This window comes from Euprymna scolopes, chromosome 3 (genome assembly GCF_053919585.1).
Source record: "Euprymna scolopes isolate OS-2025 chromosome 3, ASM5391958v1, whole genome shotgun sequence".
NCBI lineage: Eukaryota > Metazoa > Mollusca > Cephalopoda > Sepiida > Sepiolidae > Euprymna > Euprymna scolopes.
Genome location: NC_136484.1, coordinates 108,111,864 through 108,136,770, shown reverse-complemented (window position 1 = coordinate 108,136,770; position 24,907 = coordinate 108,111,864). Strand labels below are relative to the sequence as shown.

The 24,907-nt window shown below is 31.7% G+C and overlaps 1 protein-coding gene across 1 annotated transcript; it reads right to left on the bottom strand.

Annotated features, from left to right (window-relative positions):
* Positions 1 to 366: 366 nt before the first annotated feature.
* On the bottom strand, positions 367 to 24,186 carry LOC145258071 (RING-box protein 1A). The gene is made up of 6 exons (XM_080115801.1): positions 23,738 to 24,186; positions 11,300 to 11,327; positions 7,818 to 7,868; positions 7,151 to 7,221; positions 4,933 to 5,018; positions 367 to 436 (listed from the first exon to the last, which is right to left on the bottom strand). The coding sequence occupies exons 1-6, from the start codon at positions 23,843 to 23,845 to the stop codon at positions 424 to 426; spliced, it is 357 nt and encodes a 118-aa protein (XP_079971927.1). The 5' UTR covers positions 23,846 to 24,186; the 3' UTR covers positions 367 to 423.
* Positions 24,187 to 24,907: the final 721 nt, after the last annotated feature.

Genomic DNA, 24,907 nt, shown 5'->3' with positions numbered 1-24,907 from the left:
TTAAAAATGGAGAAATGTACAAGAAAAAGTCCAAATAGTCGCGCAAATTTCTATCTTTGCTTTCAAATATTTTGTGATGCGTTTTTGTTGCACTTATTAAAAACAGTTTAATTTTTTTTTTTTAAACAAATAAAGTGATAAGCTGTTGATATTTTAGCATTTTTTGTTTTCCTACATATTTTAATAAATTCAATGTTCTTATAAATTCTAAATTAGTTCATTCTAAAATAGTTTATGATTGTCTAAGTAAATTGAGCTTGTACTAATTCAAAACTGAAACTAATGACCAAATCAACTGATGAAAAACAGTTCTGTTTTTTTGGGGGGTGGGGGGTTTATTGACAAAAAGAAAAATTTTAAAAAAGATAATTTTTTGACGGATTTTATTTTCAGACTGCAATAAAAATAAATGTAACAAGAATTTTAGTGTCCATATCTGAAAAGAAAGAAAATATATTTATTAGTAATTGCACACACATTTTTTTTTTTTTTTTTATAGATTAAAACATGAACTAAGGGAAATTCATTTTGTTCATTTTCAATCCCCAAGTTCGTAATAATATATAGCATACAAAAGTGGGAACTATCTTGTTATAAGATAAAAAATTTCTTTCAAGAAAAATAAAAGGATGGCAAAAAGGGAAGTGACAAAATTATACTAAATTTTTTTTTAAAAAAGTGTATTCAATTTATATAAAGACTCATGAGTACAAATTTGGAAAAAAAAAAAAAAAAAAAAAAAAAAAACAATTAGCATAACAATGCCTTTGGAGTGATTTAACAAAATAATGATTCAGGTCACAAAACATTAATTCAAGGTATTAAACATTTTAATTCGGTAAATTTTAAGATTTATATTTGAGTTTAAAAAATAACAAAAATATAATTGCAAAACGAGAAGAGGGGGGTGCATTTCAATATAATTGAGAGATAGCTTTTCTTCCACAACTTTCAAGTTCAAATTAAAATTCAATTTTTTTTTTTTTTTTTTTACATGGGATCACCACTTATCAAGGCCCGTAAGCCACTCTGGGATAAGGGTTATTTTGTGTACAATAATCAAAGGGATAATATCGTAGTAATAGTTAGTATTGGAGATTTGATAAAGCGTCTTAAGGGGCGGGGGGGGGGCGATTAATCAGGAATTTGTTTATGTTGGACTTGAAGACGTCCAAGTTGTAGTCAGGTGGGAAACAGGCAAACGGAAGAGAATTCCACAGACGTGCACATCTCAGAAAAAAGCTATGTTCATAGCATCTACGTTTTGATTTAGGCACAGATAAAGAGTGGGAGAAATTACTGACAGCGGTTTTAGCTAGACGGGTGTTTATCATGAAGGATTGGCGAGGGGGGACCAGAGATTGGAGCTCGGACAAGGACTTGCCATGGAAATAATGATAAAACAGAGACAGGCTCGCAATGTCTCTTCTGTGGGAGAGAGGTTGCAGGGAAGAGAAGAGAGCATCACCTACTAAGCCACGAAGTCTATTTTGTACTTTGTCAAGACAGGATAGGCTGCTTTTTGAAGCTCCAGCCCAGATGTGGCAGCAGTACACCATCTTTGGACGTACTTGGCTTTTATAGAGATAGAGAATTGCATTAGTGAGATATCTACTGGACCGGTAGAAGGATCCTACCATTTTCCCAGCAGCCCGGGCAACAGACTTTATATACGTGTTCCATTTCAGATCAGGAGTAAAGGTCAAACCCAGGAGCTTGTCAAAACATGAAGCCTCCCCAAGACGAGAGCCATCCATTTCAACTGATGCTAGATGAGGAACAGAGCGTTGATGTAAAGTTAGGAGCTTGGTTTTAGATGCATTAAAAGTAACCAGCCATCTCTTCCCCCACTGAACGATGCGCTCAAGATCAGAGGAGAGGGAATCAGAGAGAGCTTTGTCATTTACGGCCTTTGATGTGTTGCCGTAGATGGTCATATCATCAGCATAGATGTCAACGAATGAATTTAGTATGTGTTTTGGGAGATCATTGATGTAGATCAGGAAGAGAGTTGAGCCCACGATGTACCCCTGGGGGATTCCAGCATAAATACTGTGGGCCTCAGATTTCTGCCCATCAACCACTATTATGAACCTATCAGAAAGAAATGATTTAATTATTGAGAAAACCTTTCCAGTTATACCGTAGCTAGAAATCTTGTGAAGTAGGCCCTTATGCCAAACCTTATCGAAAGCCTTTGATATGTCAAAAGCAATTGCCCTAGAAGGGAAGTCTTTGTCAAAAGATTCACTAATCCTATGGGATATAACTGTTAGCACATCAGCTGTAGATCTAGCAGAACGGAAACCATATTGCATGTCACTAAGGAGGTTATTTCTGCTAAGGTGGTTGATTACTTTATTTAATATGGATTCCAGTAACTTACTCATGACACACAAGAGACTTATTGGTCTGTACTGAGAGGGGGAGGATTTATCAACGGAGTTCTTAAATACAGGGCATACTGACGAAGTTTTCCAGGGTGTTGGAAAGCACTTCTTAAGGCAACGCTTAAACAGTTTTGTAAGTATGGGGGCAAGTTCTGGTCGAAGTTTTTTCGACACTATAATTGGAATGCCGTCTGGTCCAGTTGCTTTACTGGAATCAAGGTTCTTGGATAGGGTGTTGTCTTTATCATGTAGTATATTGCTACAATTTTATATTAAGTGTAGGGGGGGGGGGTAAATTAAATTTTACCAATAACTTTAAATGCTTAATTGCAAACATTCATTAAATTAATTTTGGAATACACAAACTGGACACTTGTATTTTACAGCATGTCAACCCCTTTCAAGTCAATGGCGATGATTTATTGAAAATTAACTTTACCCATGAGCTCAGTACATCATTCAGCATGAAAATGATAGAGAAATACTAACAATGTCTCTTTTCTCACAGAAGAAATGTTGCAAGTCTTTGTCAAGTTTCATGGTAAAGCAAGTAATATATATTATATATAAAAAATTAAAAAACCTTTTGTCCAGAATTTCTCCTATATTAAAACAAAAATAAAGAAAAATCTGCACAGACCGGTGATGAAATGAAAATACATTCCAAAAATCATATGTATTGATCAAGTCATTTTATTTTTTAAGCGATTAACGAGAACTCATAAGTATTACAACATAAATCTAATGAGTTTTTAATTTGAGTTATCTCCCTTGATTTTGTTTAGAGATTTTTTTTTTTTTTTCAGAATAGCGAAAAAGACTCATCACATCAATACTAATAAAATTTGATTTTATTTACAAACAAAACTACTTAATTTACATGGTTTTATCATAGGTACATACATCATACAAATTTCTTTATTTTTTAATATAGAGGAAATTAAGAAAAACTAAAAAACCTTAAAACAGATATTGATTTTTGAAAGACTGATCATATTTTGCAAACTATCCGATATAAAGAATATTTAGATTAATTTGTTTCATGTTAGACCAACCATTTTCGATTAAGGCCAAAACAATACCTACTGTAAACTATTTATTTGACTAGAAGTTGCTATTTTATCCATATATAGAAAGGGTGAAGAGGCGCATATCTTTCCAAATGGGATTATAAGTAAATGATGGATATTCAAACTGCTATCAGACTCATCGTCTATTGGTATGCATTACACCACATGTACCATGATAAAAAAATTTTGAAGCTCAAAATATTTAAATTTAGTAATCCATTTACTAACTAGCCAGTTTTATCAATGTTCCCTTTGACAAACAGTTCAACACTATCTGGCTAAGTCTCAGGTGATCATGATTGTGGCGATTGACCATGTCAATTTGCCACTACTTACAGTCTTGCTCGATGGTTACTTTCCAGGTCTTCTTATGGTACCTGGCTTTTGTTTTGCTGTTCAGTTAAGTGCTGATATACCTCTTGCTTCTTTCAACATGCCCAAAGCAGCAAAGACTTTTTATTAGGACATCAAATTTTAAAATGGTTAATTCCTTAAGTATTAAGTAATGCTTGACCTCGTGTCTTGTATCTGGGTTTGTATTGCATATCCATCTAAATCATTCATCATTTTCATGGAATTCGGTAAGTGAGGCCTAGGTGAGAGCCTAACACTCACTGCCATGTAACATTACGCTTCTTATGCAGTTATCATAGACCTTACTCTTAATTGGAATAGTTCAAAATTTTAATTTCCTTAACTTTGCCCAAGCTCTCTTGGTTGATGTTCGAACTTAGTTCACATTTACCTCCAGTACAAAGCATATCTCCTAGGTAGAAAAAGAAGTCTACCACTTCCAAGGTGTCCTCACTTATTTCAACTTTGGTGAACGGGTGGCCCTCAACTGCACGTGATAGTTCTTGACATGTTACATCCAAAGCTTAGATCTTTGGTGAGCCTATCATAGACTCACCTGCAAGTGGCTGCATTACATTACAACTAACCCCTTTTTACATGTGGCTCATCGATATTGACCAGAGTCATTCAAAAACTGAAGCTGAAGGACACTTACCATCACTTTTGTCTTCACTATTATGATCAAATCATCAGCATACAGTAGTTCTCATAGGCATGCTATTCGGAACTTGGAGTCTTAAAGACAATGAATAACAAGGGGCTGAAGAATGATGCTTGAGCTTGATATATTTTAATATTTATATCGAACGCATCACTAAGTGTCATCCATCCATATCTCGCTTCTGACATTCCTGTACAAGTATTGTACCAGTCGGATGAGCCACTTCACTCTACACTTACGTACTACCCATCATACCAATTACCAGTCTGCCCAACAAATTTCTCTTACATCTGACACAGAATGAAGATCACATGTATTGTGCCTTAACTTTGTATATTCATAACAATTATACTTGGAAACTGGTAACATTTAAATATGGAGAAGGAGGAGGGAAAGGGACTCTTTGAATAATAAAATGATTAAGGAGTTATTTATACAAGAAAAACAAATAACTTACTTTTGAAACTCCCATTCTCTGTTATCTAGAGGACAAACTTGTCTGGTTTTTAACCATCGGGATATACAATGAAAATGAAAGGCATGCTTAAAAAAAAAAAAGAAAAAAAAAAAAAAGTTATTTTAAATATTCAGAATGATTAACAATTTGGGGGAGGGGGCAGATTAATGATGTTTTAAACCAACGCATTCCATATGAAAACATTATGTGTCATGTCGAAATTAGTATAAATTTCAAAAAAAAAAAAAAAAAAAATTTAAAGTGGTAGATCTACTTTTAACAAAAACAATCATTCACAATTATGTTCTGACATTGGTGTTTAAAGATGATAGAATTACAATTTAGTCTAAATGATCAATTGCAGTTACCTCACTTGGATCTTGAGAACTCTTCAACATGAAAATTTATAAATTTTATTTTTACTTTGTAAGTATTCTTCTACTGGATATTTTTAACATGACACATAGGTACATAACGTTTTCACTTGAAATATGTTGGTTTAAAACATCACTAATCTGCACAATCACCAAATTAAAAACAGTAAAAAGTAATAGGATCTCAAGTATAAAAATAGTTTAGAATCTGTAGGTTTAACTATTTTAATGTGACAAATAAGATGTGGCCTAAAACTTTAAAAATTCACATTTCTTATGTCTTATGCACTACCGTTCTTATTTGAAGTGTTATTTTCACAACATTTCAGTTGATGTAAACTCGGGCCTACTTCTCTGGAATCTTCATGGAATTTACAATGAAACCCTTTATTTAATCCACAGAAGTAGCATGTTCTCATTACATTAGTCATGACTGGGTAGAAGGCAACAAAACCCATGGTGAAGTGGGCAGAGCGCTTGATAAAATTCAGTTGTAAAAGTTACTCTTCTGAAGATTGGAAGTTCAATCCTTAGTGCAGGTGGCATTTAAAAATACAATTGCAAATTATTTAGGATTTCTACCCTGTTATGACTGACAGAACAAGAGCATTGATTAGATAAAGGGTTTCATTTAAGGTTCTGTGCAGATTCCTTAGTTCAACAAGATACTTGAAGGTCAAAGGTTACATAGACAAAAATGGGAAAATAACACTCAAGATGAGAACAATAGTTTAAAGAATCGAAATAATCTTCATCTCAAAAATTCAGAACCATAAAGATTTTTTTTACTTTAACATCTCAAATTGTGGGTAGAAAAGAGTTTAGCAAAAACTAAATCTACCACTTTTGGAAGTTTCCCAATCTGATTAAAAATAGCTGCAATTCAATTAATAGCTATTTAAGAATAAACTAAATGAATTTCAAAAGAAAAGATAAAAAAAATTAAGTTTATCTAATGAAATAGTTGAAAGAATTTAATTTGTATATTCATATTGTGTTTTATTTTATCTTTTAAATTTTACAAATCCGATTAATACAAAAATTATCTAAAGAGAAATAAAATTAAAAAACCGAATCACATACTCACACTATATCTGGTATCAACACAGACACCCTCATAAAACATTAAAAAGAAAATGTGCACATGTCATTCCAAAAGCATCAAATCAATTAGAAAGGTAGAAGTTATATCTTCGATTCCTAACAGAGACTGAACTTAAAAAAAAAAAAAACACCAAATGCTATGGCAAAGTATAAAACTTTAAATTTAATGGCATCATTAATGTAAATAAGTATGAACATAGATAAGCCACTAAGTGAGCAATAAATATTTTTGGTTCATAGAGACATGTTTACATCTCTGGTGTAATGGTTGTCATTTTCCTTTTCCTCACTACCCTGACACCTAATAGTGGCCAGCCAATACCTGATGAGATCCAAGGGCAATAACTCTGGATGCTATGATTATTAAAAAAATAACATGCTGTATGATTGATTTAACAGTAACCTGTTTTGACGGGAATATATAGCAGTGATTTAAAAAAATCAAAAATTAACACACACACAACACACTGGTCCAGTCCTTGTTTATTAAGATGTGCATACATATTTCTGCATAATCACTGGTGAACATTATATAATAGGTGGTAATGAAGGAACAATACAAGAACATGTGTATTAAACACAAAAATCAGTTCAATCCCGGAACAGGGCAATACATTAACATTTGAGTTTTAATCGCTATTCAGCTTACAGATGAATTCCACCAGGTTTTCTATGTAATCTTAGATGTCAGGTGTAGCTGTTATCACAGGTAAAGATATTAAAAGGTTTATAATACTTACATTGCAGACACCCCAAGCTACCGTACATTCTTCACTTGTGGCAGATGCTTGGTTAGCTTGACATTCAATGCCTAAAAATAAAAATGAAATTTTAAAATCTATATCAACAAATGAAACTAATTCATGGTTATGTCTTACATTAATCTAACTTAGATAATTACAAAAATATTGAAATAAAAATGCAATAGCGTAATGAAATCCTATATTTAAAAAAAATAAAATAAAAAATACCATACTTTTTCTTTTAGATAAAAATTACATTTTTACTTTATAAAATTGAAAGGAATTTGGAAGCATTTAAACTGTCTAATAGAAAGTCATGCGCTAGAATTTGTTTTCTTTTAACTATTCTTTCACTCCAAACAAGGCATATTGCCACTTGGAACATAGAGGGCTACTATTTGGGATCATGTCTAACAGGGGAGTGTGGGGGAATTAAGCAGCAAGATGTCTATTCGTATTACATTTAAACTTTAGTAAGCTAGTAGTCAGGGAAGCAGAGGGAATTCCAAAATCTTAGCAGTCTGAAAAAAGAAACTATTAGAGTAAAAAATTTGAGATTCTATGGATCACAACAGTGAAGGGACAAGATTTTGCTGATTATCGGCTTAAGCTTTAGAAAATTGTGATTGAAAGTTTTATAATTAGATGGTATGAAAATACTTACATAGATCCATAATATGATTTCTACAAATTGCACAATTGTCTACAACAATGTCTGAAAGAAAAGTCAAATTAATAGAATTAGAGAAAAATTTATTCAAAATTTAACTTTCGATTACAATTAAAATTATATACACTAAAATGTAAACAAGAATTAATAGGCAAAATGGGAAAATGTCCAACCTCAATAACATTCCGCTCCATTCATTTGTTATATAAAGTGTATGGTGACGAGAGAAGAAAAAAAGTTTCTTAAAAAGATAGCTTTGAAACCTATTTACATCCAATAATTTAAGATATTAAACAATTATGTTAAAATTTTTCTCTAATGAAATAAGATTATATCAGTCTACAAAATGACATCATAGCACTAAGACCAGACTGTCCATGCTAAGGAAAGTATCATGCAGGTTTTCTGCCAATAATTACTTTGTTTCATTACAATTCGTAAATTGCTATAATTTCTCCATTCCAATTAAATCTCCCAATCACGACATCCTTGAAAGTGGTTGCAAAGCAGCTTGTATACTATTGTCTACTTACACTACCCTAGTCATCACTAGAGCCAGTATTTCATAATCTATGCTTATTGTGATTTATCATAATTATTTCCTTTGGCCATTAGATGCTTCCTGCTCATTGCCTCTTCTAATAATGATCACTCCATTACTAACACAACACTTTCATTGGATGAAGGGACATAAGTCATTACAATTTCTTATTTACCAAACACTAGAGAATGCTTCTTGGTTCAATTTAACATGACCACTTCATTCTATTCATTCAGAAAATCAATCCCATTAATTACTCCTGTCACTTGATTACATATTACCCCATTTTCATTGCATCATTTATTGCAGAAACTGACAGTTACACTACCATTTCTGCAAAGGTTTCCATTACAGAGACAGACCTAAGAGAGAAATGAAGAAAGCAGGCAATCTATATATCTATAAAAGTGAATGTGTGTGTGTACATTCCCTACGCAATAACTGTCAATTTTTAGTCTACAAACTCAAAATTTGATATACAGGGTACCGAGATTTGGGAAAAATCGATGTGACCGGTTTTTGGCCAGAAATTTGGTGATTAAGGGGTCAAAGTTCAACGATTTGACTTTTGAGAACTCTACCAGACAATTTTGGGTCTACACACTTGAAGTTTTAGATATAAGTTCCTTGGACATGGATCTAACTTAATAACTTGATTTGAGCCCAAAACAATAAATTTTAAGGGGTCATAATAGGGGTCAAAGTTAAAAAATTGACCTCTGCAGTTTCTTCAAATTACTCAGACAATTTCTGGTCTAAATATTTGAAATTTTACATAAAGGGTATTCAAAGATAGGGCAAGCTTTTTCATCAGTTTGGGTCGAAAATTTTTAGTTACCAATATATAAATGTATGTATGTCTGTTTGCATGTTTGCCTTAAACTTTCAATAGAGGCAATGGATTTTACTAAAATCAGTATCGTTTTAAAGTTCGACCTTTCATACGACAAATATCGAAAAATTGTCTAAAAACATGAATATCTTCCCCTTCAACTAGGCACTATTCTACAGGGAGGGGGGGTCACTTTTTTTTTGCCAATATTTTTGAAAGTTATCCTCTCCTTTAGATTGTCTAGCCTTAATTTTAAAAAATGTGGCTTCCGGTTTGGTTACCCCGTTCTTTTCCTCCTTTGCGGTACGGGTTCGAGCCTGCCTTCCTACTATCACTTTTTTTTTTGCTCAACATACACATCCAAACACCCCGGCAACGCCGGGCTGAAATGCTAATACAGAATGTTTGTGCATCTATAGGTACATGCAAAATGTATGTTGATGCTCAAAATGTATAAACATTTTGACCTCCCTTTACTTAAAAATCCACCAAAAGTCAGGAAATTAACCGATTTAATGAAATTTTCAGTATTTATCAAATAATGATCATGGAATATATTGAATTCATTTTTTATTTAAATCTTCGTGGAAATGTATTTTTTTTTTTTTAAACAAAAAATACCTTTACTAAAGTTATGGTTGTCTGTAGTACAAGAAGTGCATGAATTTATTTTTGCTTTTTTTATGAAAATAAAGCACCGTAAATTATAACAATTTTTACAGGAACATTAAAATGCCCCTAAAGTCTATATTAATGAATTGAAAAATTAATTTCTCACACTACCGATATTATCATTGAATTAAGCATGGTTTATTTAATATTTCACATAAAAAAAAAAAAAAATATATAATAGCAAAAAGTATCTTTTTTTTTTTTTTTTTTTTTAAATTATGTGTTTCAATTTTTATATGTAAGATTTTAATATTTTCCTTGCGTGTATGAATGTGAAACTTTCGGCGCAACAATTTTTATATAATCTTGAACAATAATTTTAAAAAAATTTAATTTAAAAACAGGAACACAGAAAAATAAGTTAAAAAATGGTAAACAAATGATACAAACGTACATGATAGAAATGTACGGGTGCACGTCTGGGGGGCGGGGGGGTAGCACCCACCATCCTCTCTTAATTTCAAAATTTAGCTAAATTGGTTAGCTTGCCGTGAAAACATTTTTCATAACTTTTCAGGTGTACAAATATTTTTTCCTTGTGGAAATTAAGGTTAGTCTTTAATCTTTCAAATACCATCAAAAAGTAATTGGAAACCTACAAAAAAATTTTGATAAATCACCTTTCAAAACTAGGTCCCCCATCTTTATTTGTCCATTTTTGCTTGTACCTATGTGTGTCATGTTATTCAGTATTTTTACATCACTACTGCGGAGATTATGAGCAAAAACTGATCACAGACTGAAAGAATGCGAGAGATAATGACAGATAAAATGAGGGAGACAGATATATAATAGCAACCTTTTAGTAGCATATCTCTCCATCTCATCTCTCCTGAACACTATCCCAGTCTAACAAGGACACATGCAATACACACATTTGCTCAATGTGTCCTTTTAAATTTGTTCTTTTATGCACTTTTTCTTTGTTTTTCTGTTGCTGACTTATCACAACACTAATGCATTTACGAATATCCATATTAACATCAACTATTGAAATTTACATTTTACGTCTACACTTTCATATTACGATCCAAGCCCAGTCAACCAACTTTAAGCTTAAGCTGTGAACCAAGCGTTTCCAAGTATTGCAATCCTGGGAAAGTGTTTCCAAGCATCCTCATGATCAGTCCTCTTCACATCTACTTCCAGATTATGACATCAATGTTTATCGATTTGCTTATCTTTGTTTTTGGTCCTTGTGAATGTCAAAAGGACATTTTATTGTACAAAATTGGGCTATGCAAAGAGTGAAACCAATTTGTCTTCACTATTATTAGATAATGCAAGAGAGAAAAACTACAGTGGATTTGGGGACAATCCATAACTGTAAAAGTTTGATCTTTGTAATTCAAGGCTTGTAGGGTGACTTCAAATACAACCGCATTTTAATTAAAAAAAAAATAAAGAAACAGATTTTTAAAATGCACTTACCCCAGGCCCACAAAGCAACAGCATTCCACTGAAATAGAATAAAATAATTTCAATAATTTTTTTTAAATAAACAAATCTTAAATTATTCTTACAAAATATAAATTTGTTTGAATACTACATAAAATATTAAGCAAATCCAATTATTTTTTTCAAAAAGTAAAAAAATTGCTTATGTTGCTTAGACTTGAGGATTATAATCGAAATGAAAGTTTTATTCTGAGATAGCAAACTTGAGTACCCCAACATGTGACTTAAAGGCTCCGAAGCTTCTAACTGCTCATGTCAGATGCTAATATCTAACCTTGAATGATGGCATCTAAAGTAAATCACAATTGTGGTTAGAAAGGCCATCAATGGAAAAGTCTATGCAAGACTATCAGGTTGATGAGAGTTCCACACCCACTACCTCTGCTTTTTTAGAAGATTACAATCATCGATTATATAAAGGGCAGTTGTCTGTATGTATGACTGGTTAAAAGTCAAAAACTACAAAAATGTGCAGAATTTATATTTTCTTGATTGGCATTGCTCTGGGTGTCTATCTAAAATTTAATAAAAATATTCTTTGAGGGTAAACTGGTCTTCATTTTGTTAGAAGAGGTCTACTAATTTGGACATTTTATAATGTTATTTACGAATTTGTAAAGAAATTGCAGAATCGTTTTTCAATTCAGAAAATGAGGAATCATTGTTTTTTTTTTGTTTTTTGTTTTTTGAGGGGGGGGGGTCCAAATTAAAATTTTAGTAGACATTTCAGATTTTATTCGATATTGCTTGAGGAGGCTACAGTGAAGGTAAATGTTGCCTAATCACCAATTGTAACATTTTCTGAACAGGCACTGCTTGATGAATATAGGGAGACAAGAGTTGCTCAATTCCAACTGCATTTCCTATTTAGTTTTCTATGGCCCTACTAGTTAATAATTTACAATGTCTCCTGAACCAATGTAATATTATCAAATGTGGGAGGAAAAAAAAAAAATTGGTTTTCAATATAAACTAAACCGAGTCTGGTATTTTTTTTTTTTTTTAAAGATTAAACTGTTTTAAGTTTGCTTTGTATTTGTAGAAGCATCATAGATGACTAAAACATCTGAGAATGGTATCATATTTTCTGGATACTTTAAAAATGTATAATTGTTTTCATTTTGTTGTTTTTAAATCTCAAAACTAAAGTGATATTTATATAAAGTGGTTTCAAAGAAAAGTTTAATTTAAATTATTTAACTGGGTAAAATATGCATGTTGAGAAATTATTTAATCATTGCCGACACCATTTTATCAGTGATAAAAGTCAGGTTTTATTTTAAAATATTTTTAAAAATTGAGAATTTTTATTTAAAAAATGACAAACTAAAGGAATTCAAATCTTTCAAAAAGTTTGCTTTTGAGAATTTTCCAATTCAGATTATAGTATATATTTAAAAGTATTTTAAAAAATATTTAAAGTAAATGTTTAAAAACATATCGAATTTATCTCCACTAATTACAAATTCACCTGAAATTTTATCAAACTATGGTATAAAAAAAAAAAAAAGTCAATCCAATGTTTTTCAGACGATTGATTTGTATAAAAAAAATTTCAATTATACATTTTGTTCAGATTTCATAAAATAAAAGGGGCGAGAGTGTTGATTTTTTAATGGCATTTGTGTCGGTTTTGAACGAATATCACATTTAAAATTGTTGCTGACAAGTAGTTTTTATGATATTAAGATCTTTATTAGATAATGTATTCTTTAATGGTTTTAATAGTTGCCATTTTGGTATTCATTTAAGACAATGCAAAAAACCCAAACAATGAGCATTGTTTTTACTGTAGATACAAAATTTTACTGAACATTTTAGTATTTGATTTTCTGAAAACATTTTTCACATTCTATTATCAATAAATATAAAAAAAAAAAGCACCACTGATGTACGTGCAAGTTGTATACAAATATTTTAATAGAACTAGTGTTAGTTAACCCTACTTCCTTTAACTCAGCAACTGTATCAAATTTATGCATACAACTTTTATACAAATCAGTGATAATGGTATTCATCGTTTTGTTTTTTCATTAATAAAAATTATATCAATTATTACACCACTTTCAGAATTTGAACTTAATCTTTATTATTCAAAAAAACACCTTGACTTTAGATTTTCTTTTGCTTGTTTGGCAAGTGTCTTCATTCATATTCTGTACAAATAGCATTTATTGTTTACTAGTAAATAAGGTTTTGTAATTGCTCAAAAGCATTCTGGTGATTTGTCATTCAGAAACACGAAAAAGGTGGCAGGATGAGGCAATCATTTCTATTGTTTAAAATTAGTTGCACAATCCGTTCTAAGCCAATGTATTTAACAGATTGGAGTAAAATCAGCATTTTTTTTTTCAGCAATTCGGATTTTATTTCAAATAGAGAAAAAAAAAAAAAGTGAAAAGCAAATAACAGTTACCAAACAAGAAAATTTACTTTACTTTCTGTTTTAAAGGATTTGGTACTGGTACAGCTTTTGATCCAAACAAAACCAGCTTTTGCTAATGCAGAAATACATTAGTCGGAAAAAAACAAATCAAAGTGAATCAGCATCAAAAATCAAAATGAGGCAACTTAACAATAAATAATGAAAGAAAAGGTGCTTCCACATTAATCTCAATATATACATACACACAAACTTCATTATCTTATATGGTTCAAAACAGATTTTCAAAGTTTGTTTTCAATTTAGTATATAAAGAATGATATAATAAACCAAGAATATTTTAATATTTAAAAGTTGATTAATAGTATTTATTCTGATTTTGAATTTCACTCTTAATCGATTTGTACACAATCTTGGAAAATAAAAAATTTAAAAACGTTCAGAATAAGAATGTACAAATGCACGTCTGGGGAAAAAGAAAACCAGCAACCCCCAACTCCTTTTAATTATAGGATGTCATTTTCAGACAGCCTTTCAAGTGTCTAAGACTTGGGGTTTCCCTATAATCTATGTTTACTAAACTTGCGATTTTGCGCAGGGCAGAATCCCTCGCTTTTTGGTGCTAATTAAGCTATTTTTTGTACAAACAAGATGTTTTTTTTGTTTGTTTTTTTTAATTCAATATCTTAGGACTTTACTAATTACCTTTGAAATAGACCCAGAAAACTAATATTTATCTTTTAAAAGATTTTTACAATGAATTTATTTAACTTCAAAATTTAGCTGAATTGGTTAGCTCGCCATGAAAATATTTTGCATAACTATTTTCACGTGTACAAATATTTTTTTTTCCTTTCGGAAATTAACTTTACTTGAATTTTTCAGATACAATAAAATAGTTGAGAACCTACAAAACAATTATGATAAATCGGCTTTCAAAACTATGTCCCTCTATCTTTATTCGGATATTTTTGCCCATACCTAATTTACTGTAGGTACGTACAAAATGGCCAATCCCGAAAATGCAGTTTTTCAGCAACTTTTATTTTTAAGCAAAATTTAATCTTTAAAACTGAAAAATAATTTATGTAGAATAAATGCAAGTGATGCAGAAAAGGATTTCGCCAAATTTGTGCCACTCTCCCTCTCCACATAAATTCATAAAGCTACAGACTAAACTGATTCACCAAAGTCCCATGAATTTGTTCCGTTTAACTTCATTTTTTTATTCATTGAATGTTTACACATATTTAATCATGCATTTCTCAAGTTTCAACGAGTAAAATAATTTTTTTTTACTACATGAAATGACTCTTCATGTAATAATGTTTGAGATAAGAAACATTTTTAATGCCTTATTTTCTCATAACCCGAAGACCCTATTTAGCGACATTACCGTCTTCAAAAGCAAGAGATGCTTGCTTTGCACAACAAAAAACAAAACAAAGTCAAAAGGCTATCTGAAAATAATATCAAGTGGTTGAAGGGAGAGGATGCAAAACTTTTTTTTTTTTATATACCAGCCGTGCATCCGTCCATTCCCATCGTGAATTTTTACCATTTTTTCTTTTTTTTTTTATTTTTGTGTGTTCTTGCTTTTAAATTTTTTTTTTTTAAGATTATACAAAAATTATTTTACACTGAAAATTACATGTCCATTCATGCAAGGAAAAATATTAGAATATTACATAAAAATTAAACTAAAAATGTAATCTTAAAAAGAGGAAATATTTTTGGCAATTATAAATTTATGTGAAAATATTAAACAATGCTTAATTCAATGACAATATCGTCAGTTTGAGAAATTCATTTTTCTTCCAGGTTATATCGAAATTCATTAATATAGACTTTGGAGGCTTTTTTCATAATATTCCTGAAAAATACTTCGGTAAATGTTATCTTATTCTACAACAGAACGCCAATCATTAATTTTTTTTTTTTTTTTTTTTTTTTTTTTAACAGGTATTCGAGGTCGCTGACAACGAATCTGATAATCAAACCTGTCACAAATTTACCATTTGCATGGTATGAACCCCTAGATCCTGGAATTATTTTACGCCATTTCACCGCCTTTAGTAGTGTTTTCTTACTTGATGCATTGACATGCACGTAGTGAAGTGATTTATCACATCGGAGGAATTTTTAGCAGACATTGGAAATAAAGTTATAAAAAAAAAAAAATAAAAAAATGGTTCATTTTTTGGTTACGTAGTTTTTAATTGATCTAAAAAGTTTTCATGAGTTTACAAAAACTTATGTTTTCTTTTTTTTTTGGGGGGGGGGTTAATTATAGAACTTGTGCAGTTTAACAGGTGCTTCTACAGTTTAACCGTTTTTCTGTAAGTAATGTGCCGATATTTACCTATTCTACCCATGGGTCTTAATTTCTTAGATCAATCAAAAAGCATTGAAAACTATGCAACAAAAAAAAATAAATCCTATTTTCTTTTTTTTTTTTTTTTAAAACTTTGTTATTTCAAATGTTTGCTAAAGATTTCTCCGTGATGTGATAAGTCACTTCACAAGAAAACACTACTGAAGGCAGTGAAATAGCGCAAAATAGTTCCAGGTCCAGGGGGTTCATACCATGCAAGCAGTAAATTTGCAACAGGTTTGATTTTCAGATTTGTTGTCAGTAGGTATCTCCACAGTGGTGTGTAAAACGTCAGCATTGTATACATTAATAGTAACGTCATTATTTCGGGCATTCGCTTTATAATTGATAAGGGAAGTAACATGTTTTTTTTTTGCTATAAACAAAAAAAAAAAAAAATTATATAAAACTTACTTTTTGTAAAACAAATAGATTCTTATTAACGAACTATACAGACGAACGTTAAAATAAAGTTAATTTTAACATTTTCTGTTGACACTTAGGTATCTAAAGATAATGCTACTTATAGGCTTCCATACATTTTTGAAAAAGGCGCAAAACATAAAAATCACCCTCTATGAATTTAAATAAAATCAATTTTATTAGCCAATTTCGGATTTATAATTTTTATTATCTCAATAGTATTATATTCTATTATATGAATATATTTTTTTAGTATTGGAAACCTGTAATTAAAAAACTCTTTAAACTTCATATCGTGTAATGTTTGAATTTAATATTAGTTAAAGCTTTTTAAAAATTAATTTTTAGAATTATTTTTTGTTCTAATTCAAAGAATTATATTACAGAGAAAAAAAAATTATGAAGAAAAAATGTTTAGCATATTGATTTTATGTCCAATTTTATTTACAACTTTAAGTGAAATAAATAACAGAATTTTATATATAACTATATTTTAGTTATTTGATTTTTCAGCTTTCAAAAATCAATTTTTATCGACCTACATTTTTGTTTAGTTTTCGAACCATGAAATATGGGGGGGGGGAGAACGCCTAAAAAAAAAAAAAAAAAAAATTTTAATATATTTAACAAAACCTTTTATTATATTAAGCTTATTTAATAATGGATAAATATTAAAAAAATTCAGGAAAATACGACTATTTGATTTTTGCTATATTTTTAAAACATGGACGTGTCCACTGCTTCAAAAACGTCACTACATAGGAACGTTGTTTTAAAGAGTCGATAATGTAAACACGATTTTTTGTATGCTGTAAACATTTAATTAGTTAAAAAAAAAAAAAAAAAAAAACAAAGTTATATTAAATTACATAGTGTTACATATAGGGGGAGGGGGGGTGAAAACTGATGCACGTTGGAGGTACCTAATTGTCAGCGACCTCAAATACCTCTAAAAAAATTGAGTGGTCAGTGTTCTGTTGTAGCATAGCGTAACTAACATTTGTTTAACATCTTTTCCGAATCTATGTGTATAGTAAAAAAAAAAAAAACTGTTCAATGTTAAGCCATGTTCAGAGTACGGCGTCATTTTAAATTTTCCAATACACTGGTAAACACTGAATAAACGGGTTACATTAAATAAAACACTAAAAATTTATCCAGTTAGGTAGAAAAGTAACTCATCTTGCCTTTGATAACATTTGTTATTTTTGTTTTTAACATCTTTTTCGAACCTATGTGTTAGGTGTATCAGAACCGGCCATTAAAAATGCCATATATGAACTTCAATCAACTATCTTTCGAATCTTATAACTACTTGACAAATGTAATTCAAACCCCTTTTTTTTTTTTTCAATTAAAGGAGCAAAGACCAAATTTTAAAAAAATAAGTTTAATAGCAAATTATGCAATATTTGTTTTTAAATCGGTTTTAAAGAAAATAAACAAAATTTTACTTAGATTATAATAGAGAAAAAAAATTGAATGAAACAGAAAAAATTTGCCGTCAGCGTCCGGTATTTACTTGACGATATAAGCATAACATAAGCTTTCATTTTAAAAAGTAGAAAAAAAAACTTCCCTTTTTGTTTTAAAAAGAATATTTTATTGATCTTTTATCTTCAATTTGTGATATATAAAACTTTGGTGAGTAAATTATTTAAATTTTTAAAGACATTTCCAAATGGGGGGGGGGGTAAAAAAAAAAAAGTTTGTCTAAATTATATTCGGTTTATTGGAAAGAGCATACAATTTCACATTGACCCTGAAAATATCGTAAAAATTGAACCAATAGAAAAATTGATTTTTAAAGTTTAAAAATTGAAAAAAATTTCACTCATAAAATTCAATTGATTCCATACGTAAAAATGTCTGGTTGAATGTGCACCAGCACTTTGTAAACACTTAAAAAAAAAAAATTAAAATATTTCTATTATTTTTTAAACAACTTTAATAGTTTATTTTGGAAGTATATTCCATACAGAAAATAAACCCATTTTAAAAAGAGAAATTAAAAGTTTTTTTATATTTTATTCGCAGTTTTCTGTTAGGGGTCTCAAAAATTCCAAAAATTCTAATACACCTATCTATGTGTATTCGAAAACAAACCCACTCAACGCCCAAGGAGTACCAAAATCAAAAATAAATCATGCATTTTTTTTTTTTACTACTGAAAACCATAATTTTAATACAGGAATTTTTGGTACTTGTACAGTTTAATCAAGACATTAAGAAATGAAAATACCGAAAAAAGTTTAAATTGTACGTATCCGTTATGGAATGAAGTTCTCTAGGCACTGCCAAAACATGGGGGGGGGGGCAGGTAAGTACTTTTTGACGGACAGCCTTTAAAAATCTACCAAAAATCAGGTAATTATCCAATCAATACTAAATTTTCAGCAATTATTAAGAGAAGAATAAACTTTATAACAGTGTACTTATTTTTCATAAACGATATATTTTTATTTTGCTTACAAAACCCTTGTTTTGAGGGGGTTCCAAATCTGAAACTGAACAAAACATTGTCTTGTTGTAAGGACAGGATTATAGATTAAAATAACAAAAAAAAATTGTTTGCATACCTTATTTTGACGTCTGAATATCAGAAATTCTATTGTTTAATTATTCCGCTTTTGAGTTTTGAAGTGTGAAATTCGGTGAATATGTTAAGTAAAATAATTAAAGTTAAGCAAAACAAAATTTTTAAATATTTATACGAAAAAGCCATTTTAAAATCTTTGATAAATAAATTAATTTTTTTTTTAGCGAGCCGAATAATGCATGACCATTATTAAACAAGGAATGTTGTGCCCTTTGTGTTAAAAATATCATTTTCTTCAATCCCGTTTGAAAACGTTTGTCGCCTTTCGACTACGGTGGACCAAACGCGCTGAAATAATTTTATTCTGCTTTAAATTGCCCCCCCCCCCCAGTTTAGGGAGCCTGATGGAAGGATGGGAAGGGAGTGTCGGCGCTTTAAATTGAGTTATCTCCCCGTGGCGTGTTCTAAAAGTCCAAACAAAAATTTGGTCAATATCAAGTTTCTTTCGAACTAAAAAAAACGTACAATATAAACCTTTTTCGATATTTTCATTTTTTAATGTCTTGACTAAACTGTACAAGTAAAAATTTCTTCATAAGAAAAATTTAACTGATATTCGTTTTCAGCACCCCTGAAAATCGGCACCGTTTTTTTTTGTTTTTTTTTTTTTTTTTACTAAGAGATTCGTTAATTTTTTTCATAAGTTAGAACGGTCAATGTCAAGTTTCTTTCCAACTCTTAAATTTCGGGCAGATAAGTAGTGTAGTGTGATATGAAGAAATTATTTTCAAAAAGTGAGGGATCACTTTCCTATATAAATTTAATGTAAAATGAACACCATTTTCTGGCCACCTAATAATTTCTTCATATAAAACAAACTTGGTACTCGTGCACTTATTGATCCGTGCTGAAATAACATTTAAAAAGCCGTTCTTAACATGGGGAGAGGAGGGTGTTTTTTTTTTTTTAACTATTCTATACTTTAACCTTACAATTGAATAATAATAAAAAAAAAAAAAAAAAAAAAATTTAATTAAACTTGGAAATACGATTTAAAAAAATAGCGCGGATCAGTAAGTGGACTTAGCACCACAAATTTAACTGATATTCGTTTTTTTTGTTTGGTTTCTTCTTTTTCTCAGATTCGTTCATTTTTTTCATAAGTTAATAATGCCGTCAGTAAGCTTACACGAGCGGTTTACAAAAATATACGGTCAATGTCAAGTTTCTAGGAAAACTACCTATCTCTGCCACAAAGTTAAATGTGATATTCGTTTTCAACACCACCGAAAACCGGTAAATTTATACAAATACCGTGACAGCGAATTAGTAGAAAAAAATGTACTTTCCTTGTAGAGTTCTGTGTGCTGAACACGAATCTGAAAACCGCATCCGTCGCAAATTAATAGTTTCGGAGATAACGTTTTAAGAAGTGGGGGATCAATTTTCTATAATAATTTAATGTAAAATGAGCACCCACTTTTTGGCCACTCTCGACAAATTTTTGAAATCACTACCCCCCCTCTCGACAAATCCTGTGAAATCACTACGCGGCTTCCCTCCCCCCCTCCCCACAAATCCGTTTAAATCACTACGCCCCCCCCTCCCCTCTTTTTCAAATTTATGTGACCCTTTTATTTTACTTTTTGGGGAAGGGGAGGGGTGAGGAGAGGGCGCAGTAATTTTATATGATTTCTCTTTCTATAATAATTTAATGTAAAATGAGCACCCACTTTTTGGCCACTCTCGACAAATCTTTGAAATCACTCACTACCCCCCCCCTCTCGACAAATCCTGTGAAATCACTACACGGCTTCCCTTCCCCCCCCTCCCCACAAATCCGTTTAAATCACTACGCCCCCCCCTCCCCTCTTTTTCAAATTTATGTGACCCTTTTATTTTACTTTTTGGGGAAGGGGAGGGGTGAGGAGAGGGCGCAGTAATTTTATATGATTTCTCTTTCTATAATAATTTAATGTAAAATGAGCACCCACTTTTTGGCCACTCTCGACAAATCTTTGAAATCACTCACTACCCCCCCCCCTCTCGACAAATCCTGTGAAATCACTACGCGGCTTCCCTTCCCCCCCTCCCCACAAATCCGTTTAAATCACTACGCCCCCCCCCTCCCCTCTTTTTCAAATTTATGTGACCCTTTTATTTTACTTTTTGGGGAAGGGGAGGGGTGAGGAGAGGGCGCAGTAATTTTATATGATTTCTCTTTCTATAATAATTTAATGTAAAATGAGCACCCACTTTTTGGCCACTCTCGACAAATCTTTGAAATCACTCACTACCCCCCCCCCTCTCGACAAATCCTGTGAAATCACTACGCGGCTTCCCTTCCCCCCTCCCCACAAATCCGTTTAAATCACTACGCCCCCCCCCCTCCCCTCTTTTTCAAATTTATGTGACCCTCTCCTCACCCCTCCCCCAAAAAGTAAAAAAAAAACGTTAATATCTTAAAACGTTAATATCTCCGAAACTATTAATTTGCGACGGATGCGGTTTTCAGATTCGTGTTCAGCACACAGAACTCTACAAGGAAAGGACATTTTTTTCTACTAATTTGCTGTCACGACACACATTATATATATACATATATATATATATATATATATATATATATAGACAACACAAAAATCAAAAGAAAACCACAAAAGTAGACTTACATTAGTTAGCGTCATCGTGTTCTTCTCCGTCGCTGAATTCCTCATCAGCGAGAACTGGAGCAACAACACGTTGGTGCTCTCCTTGGGGGGGATAGAGACGTCCAGCCATAACAAAAAAATGGTGTAAAAGAGCCTCCTTCTCGTCATAATTTGTTATAAATAAATATCTTGCTAAATACTGGCGGAGATAAGTGGCTCTAATACCTGGTCGTTTAACCCACTCTTTGAGATCCCTCCAGAGACGTTCAATTGTTTGTGTGTGTATGTTAATATTGGTTGGATCAACAAAGTTCTGAGAATGATTTATCATATAGTGAGTGTACCCGTGGGTTTTCAGGGAGTGATATGGCATGCCCCCCACCGGTCACTCATTATAATGGATCCTCCACGGATATATTTTTTTATTAGAGGAAGTAAGGTAGCTGTGTCTCTCTTCTCACCGACAGGCTCCAAAAGTGGGATAACAAATTTTTTCTTTGAGTCTCGCTCTATTCCCCCAAAGAGCCAAATTTGTGACAGAGGTCGAGTGTCGACCTTTGTTATTTTTTCGGCGCACCACCACCAGGAAGGTTTCGTCTATTTCAACGACGATATCTTGCCCGCCGATATGTCCCCTTATAGTCACTTGCATAAAAGGAACAGTGGCGCCTTTTTTTGGTTTTAGGAATGCGGAATGTACTGTTGCAGCGCCATTCGCCCGTTCTCCCCTGCTCCCTAAAGGTGCAGTTTTTGTTACAACGTGTGCAACTGACGACAGTTGGTAAGACACCGTGTCTTCTTAAAAAATCCACTGACGTTTCTGGTTCCTCGTAAAAGACTTTAATAGCCTTGTAGTGATTATAAGAGCAGTGGTCACAGGCAGACATAATGTTGGAAAAGTTAATCAAAGTAGCGTTGAGTGGAAATTAAGTTAACGAAAGTCAAAGTAAAAGAGGTTTGCAAATAAAGGAGCGAAATTGAGTGAAATTGGGGGTAAAAATCCGAAATTGTATCCGAAATGGTAAATTTATACAAATAACGTGACAGCGAATTGGGTAAAAATCCGAAAGTGTATCCGAAATTGGGTAAAAATCGATTTTGTGCGCGTAAAATTGGGATACTGCGCATGAGCAAATAAAATTGGGGTGGTGAAGTGGTGGGGAATTAATTAAAAAGAAAAGGAAATAATTAATTTATTTATTTTTTTATTATCGCTTATTTTCATTATGGATTATCTCCACTTGTTTTGATTTAAGAGTAGAGCCGATGTACGCCATTTTTGAAAGAAAATATTCCCTTTTAAAAATGTTAATATCTCCGAAACTATTAATTTGCGAGGGGTACGGTTTTCAGATTCGTGTTCAGCACACCGAAACGTAACAGAATACTACGTCTGTTTTTACTAATTCGCTGTCACGGTGTTTGTATAATAATACCCGAAAACCTATAAAAGTCGTCATTTTAAAATTTTTTTGAGGAGTTGGAAAGAAACTTGACATTGACCAAATGTTTATACAATTTGAGAATCGGCTTATTCATTGTGAAAACTTATCCAGGTAGGTAGAAGAGTAACTTGCCTTTAGAAATGTTTGTTATATATTTTTATTTTATTTATGGACTTCTCTACTAAGTGCCCAATAATTTTTAATGAATATTTTTACTTTGTCGCTAAATATAACTTTGAAAGTACAATCGGATAAAATTACCGTGTTTTAAAAAGAGAATCTTGGACGCTGAAAGCGTACAATAAAATCAGTGCTTAAGTATTTTTGGTACCGCGCTATTTTTAAATAGATTTTTCAGGTTAAATTAAGTTTCACGGTTTTTTTTATTAAATTATTAGGTGGAAGCACAGAATAGTTATAAAATAATAAAAAGACTCCACTCCTAATCTTAAATAACATTATTTCAGCGCTGTCGCTGTCTTTACCAAAAATACATAAGTACCATAAAATCTTTCTGCCAGGGAAACTCAATATGAAAAGAAAGATCAGGAAAAATTAGTATTCTTTTTAATCGTATCTTTATATTATATACTCACCTTCTTCACTTCAAATCTTTTTTTATTTCCAGGTTTTTCTCCAGCTATTGACGATGAGGTTGAAGGTTCCACAAAGTCTTCCTCGTCAATTTCCATAGCAGCGGCCATCTTTATGTTTGTGAGATCTCACCAAAACTCTCGTAAGATCACGCGTTTAAATTAGAAAATTTCGACAAAGCAAACCTCTCTCTCTCTCTCTCTCTCTCTCTCTCTCTCTCTCTGCAGTGGAAACTTACTCATAGTCCTCCATTCGTATTTATTAATGTATTTATTTATTTTGGTAAATTTTATTTTATTTTTGATTTCTTCACACGCTAGAAAAAATAAAATATTTTATTGGAGAGATTCAGTTACTGTATAATAGAACATCACCTATTTTTTGCCCATAAAGCGTTTGTTGTCTAGTTCTTCTTAGCTACAGAACGACGTTAGGGACAACAACCGAATGTGAAAAAAAGAAAGCATGATTTCGTGACGTCAGACTTTTTTTTTTTTTTTTTTTTACATAGTCATCACCACTTATTGAGGCCAAGAGGCCATTCGAGGATAAGGGTTAAAGAGTGTAAAGTAGAAATTGGACAATATAGTAACCGTTAGTAATGGAGATTCTGTGGAATTGTCTTCCGTTTTCCTGCTTTCCGGCTGACTACAATATGGTTGTGTTCAAGTCTAAAGTAAATAAGTTCTTGATGAGCCGTTCCATATAAGTTATCAAATTTACCAAATTTTCATTACTAATGATTACTATATTGTCCAATTTCTACTGTAACCCTTATCCTTGAGTGGCCTCTGGGCCTTGATAATGTGGTGATGCCTATGTAAAAAAAAAAAAAAAAAAGATTCGGTAAAATTGTTAACTTATATGGAACGGCTCATAAAAAACTTGTTTACGTTAGACTTGAAGACAACCAAATTGTAGTCAGCTGGAAAGCAGAAAAACGGAAGACAATTCCATAGACGTGCAATTCTAAGAAAGAAGCTTTGCTCATGGAATCTACGCTTAAGTTTTAGGCACAGATAAAGAGTGGGGGAAACTAGTGATTGTGTTTTCTGCTAGACGGGTATTTCTTGTGAAAATTTGGCGAGGAGGGACTACTAGAATGGAGCTCAGCCGAGCACCTGCCAGGAAAATAACGATAAAGCAGAGACAAACTCACAACATCTCTTCTG

Excerpts from the sequence above, each read along its gene's own strand:
- LOC145258071 (XM_080115801.1), bottom strand. The coding sequence starts at position 23,845 with ATGGCCGCTGCTATGGAAATTGACGAGGAAGACTTTGTGGAACCTTCA. Across the intron at positions 11,328-23,737 it reads AAAGATTTGAAGTGAAGAAG|TGGAATGCTGTTGCTTTGTG; the intron begins GTGAGTATATAA and ends ATTCTATTTCAG. Across the intron at positions 7,222-7,817 it reads AAATCATATTATGGATCTAT|GCATTGAATGTCAAGCTAAC; the intron begins GTAAGTATTTTC and ends TTTTATTTTTAG.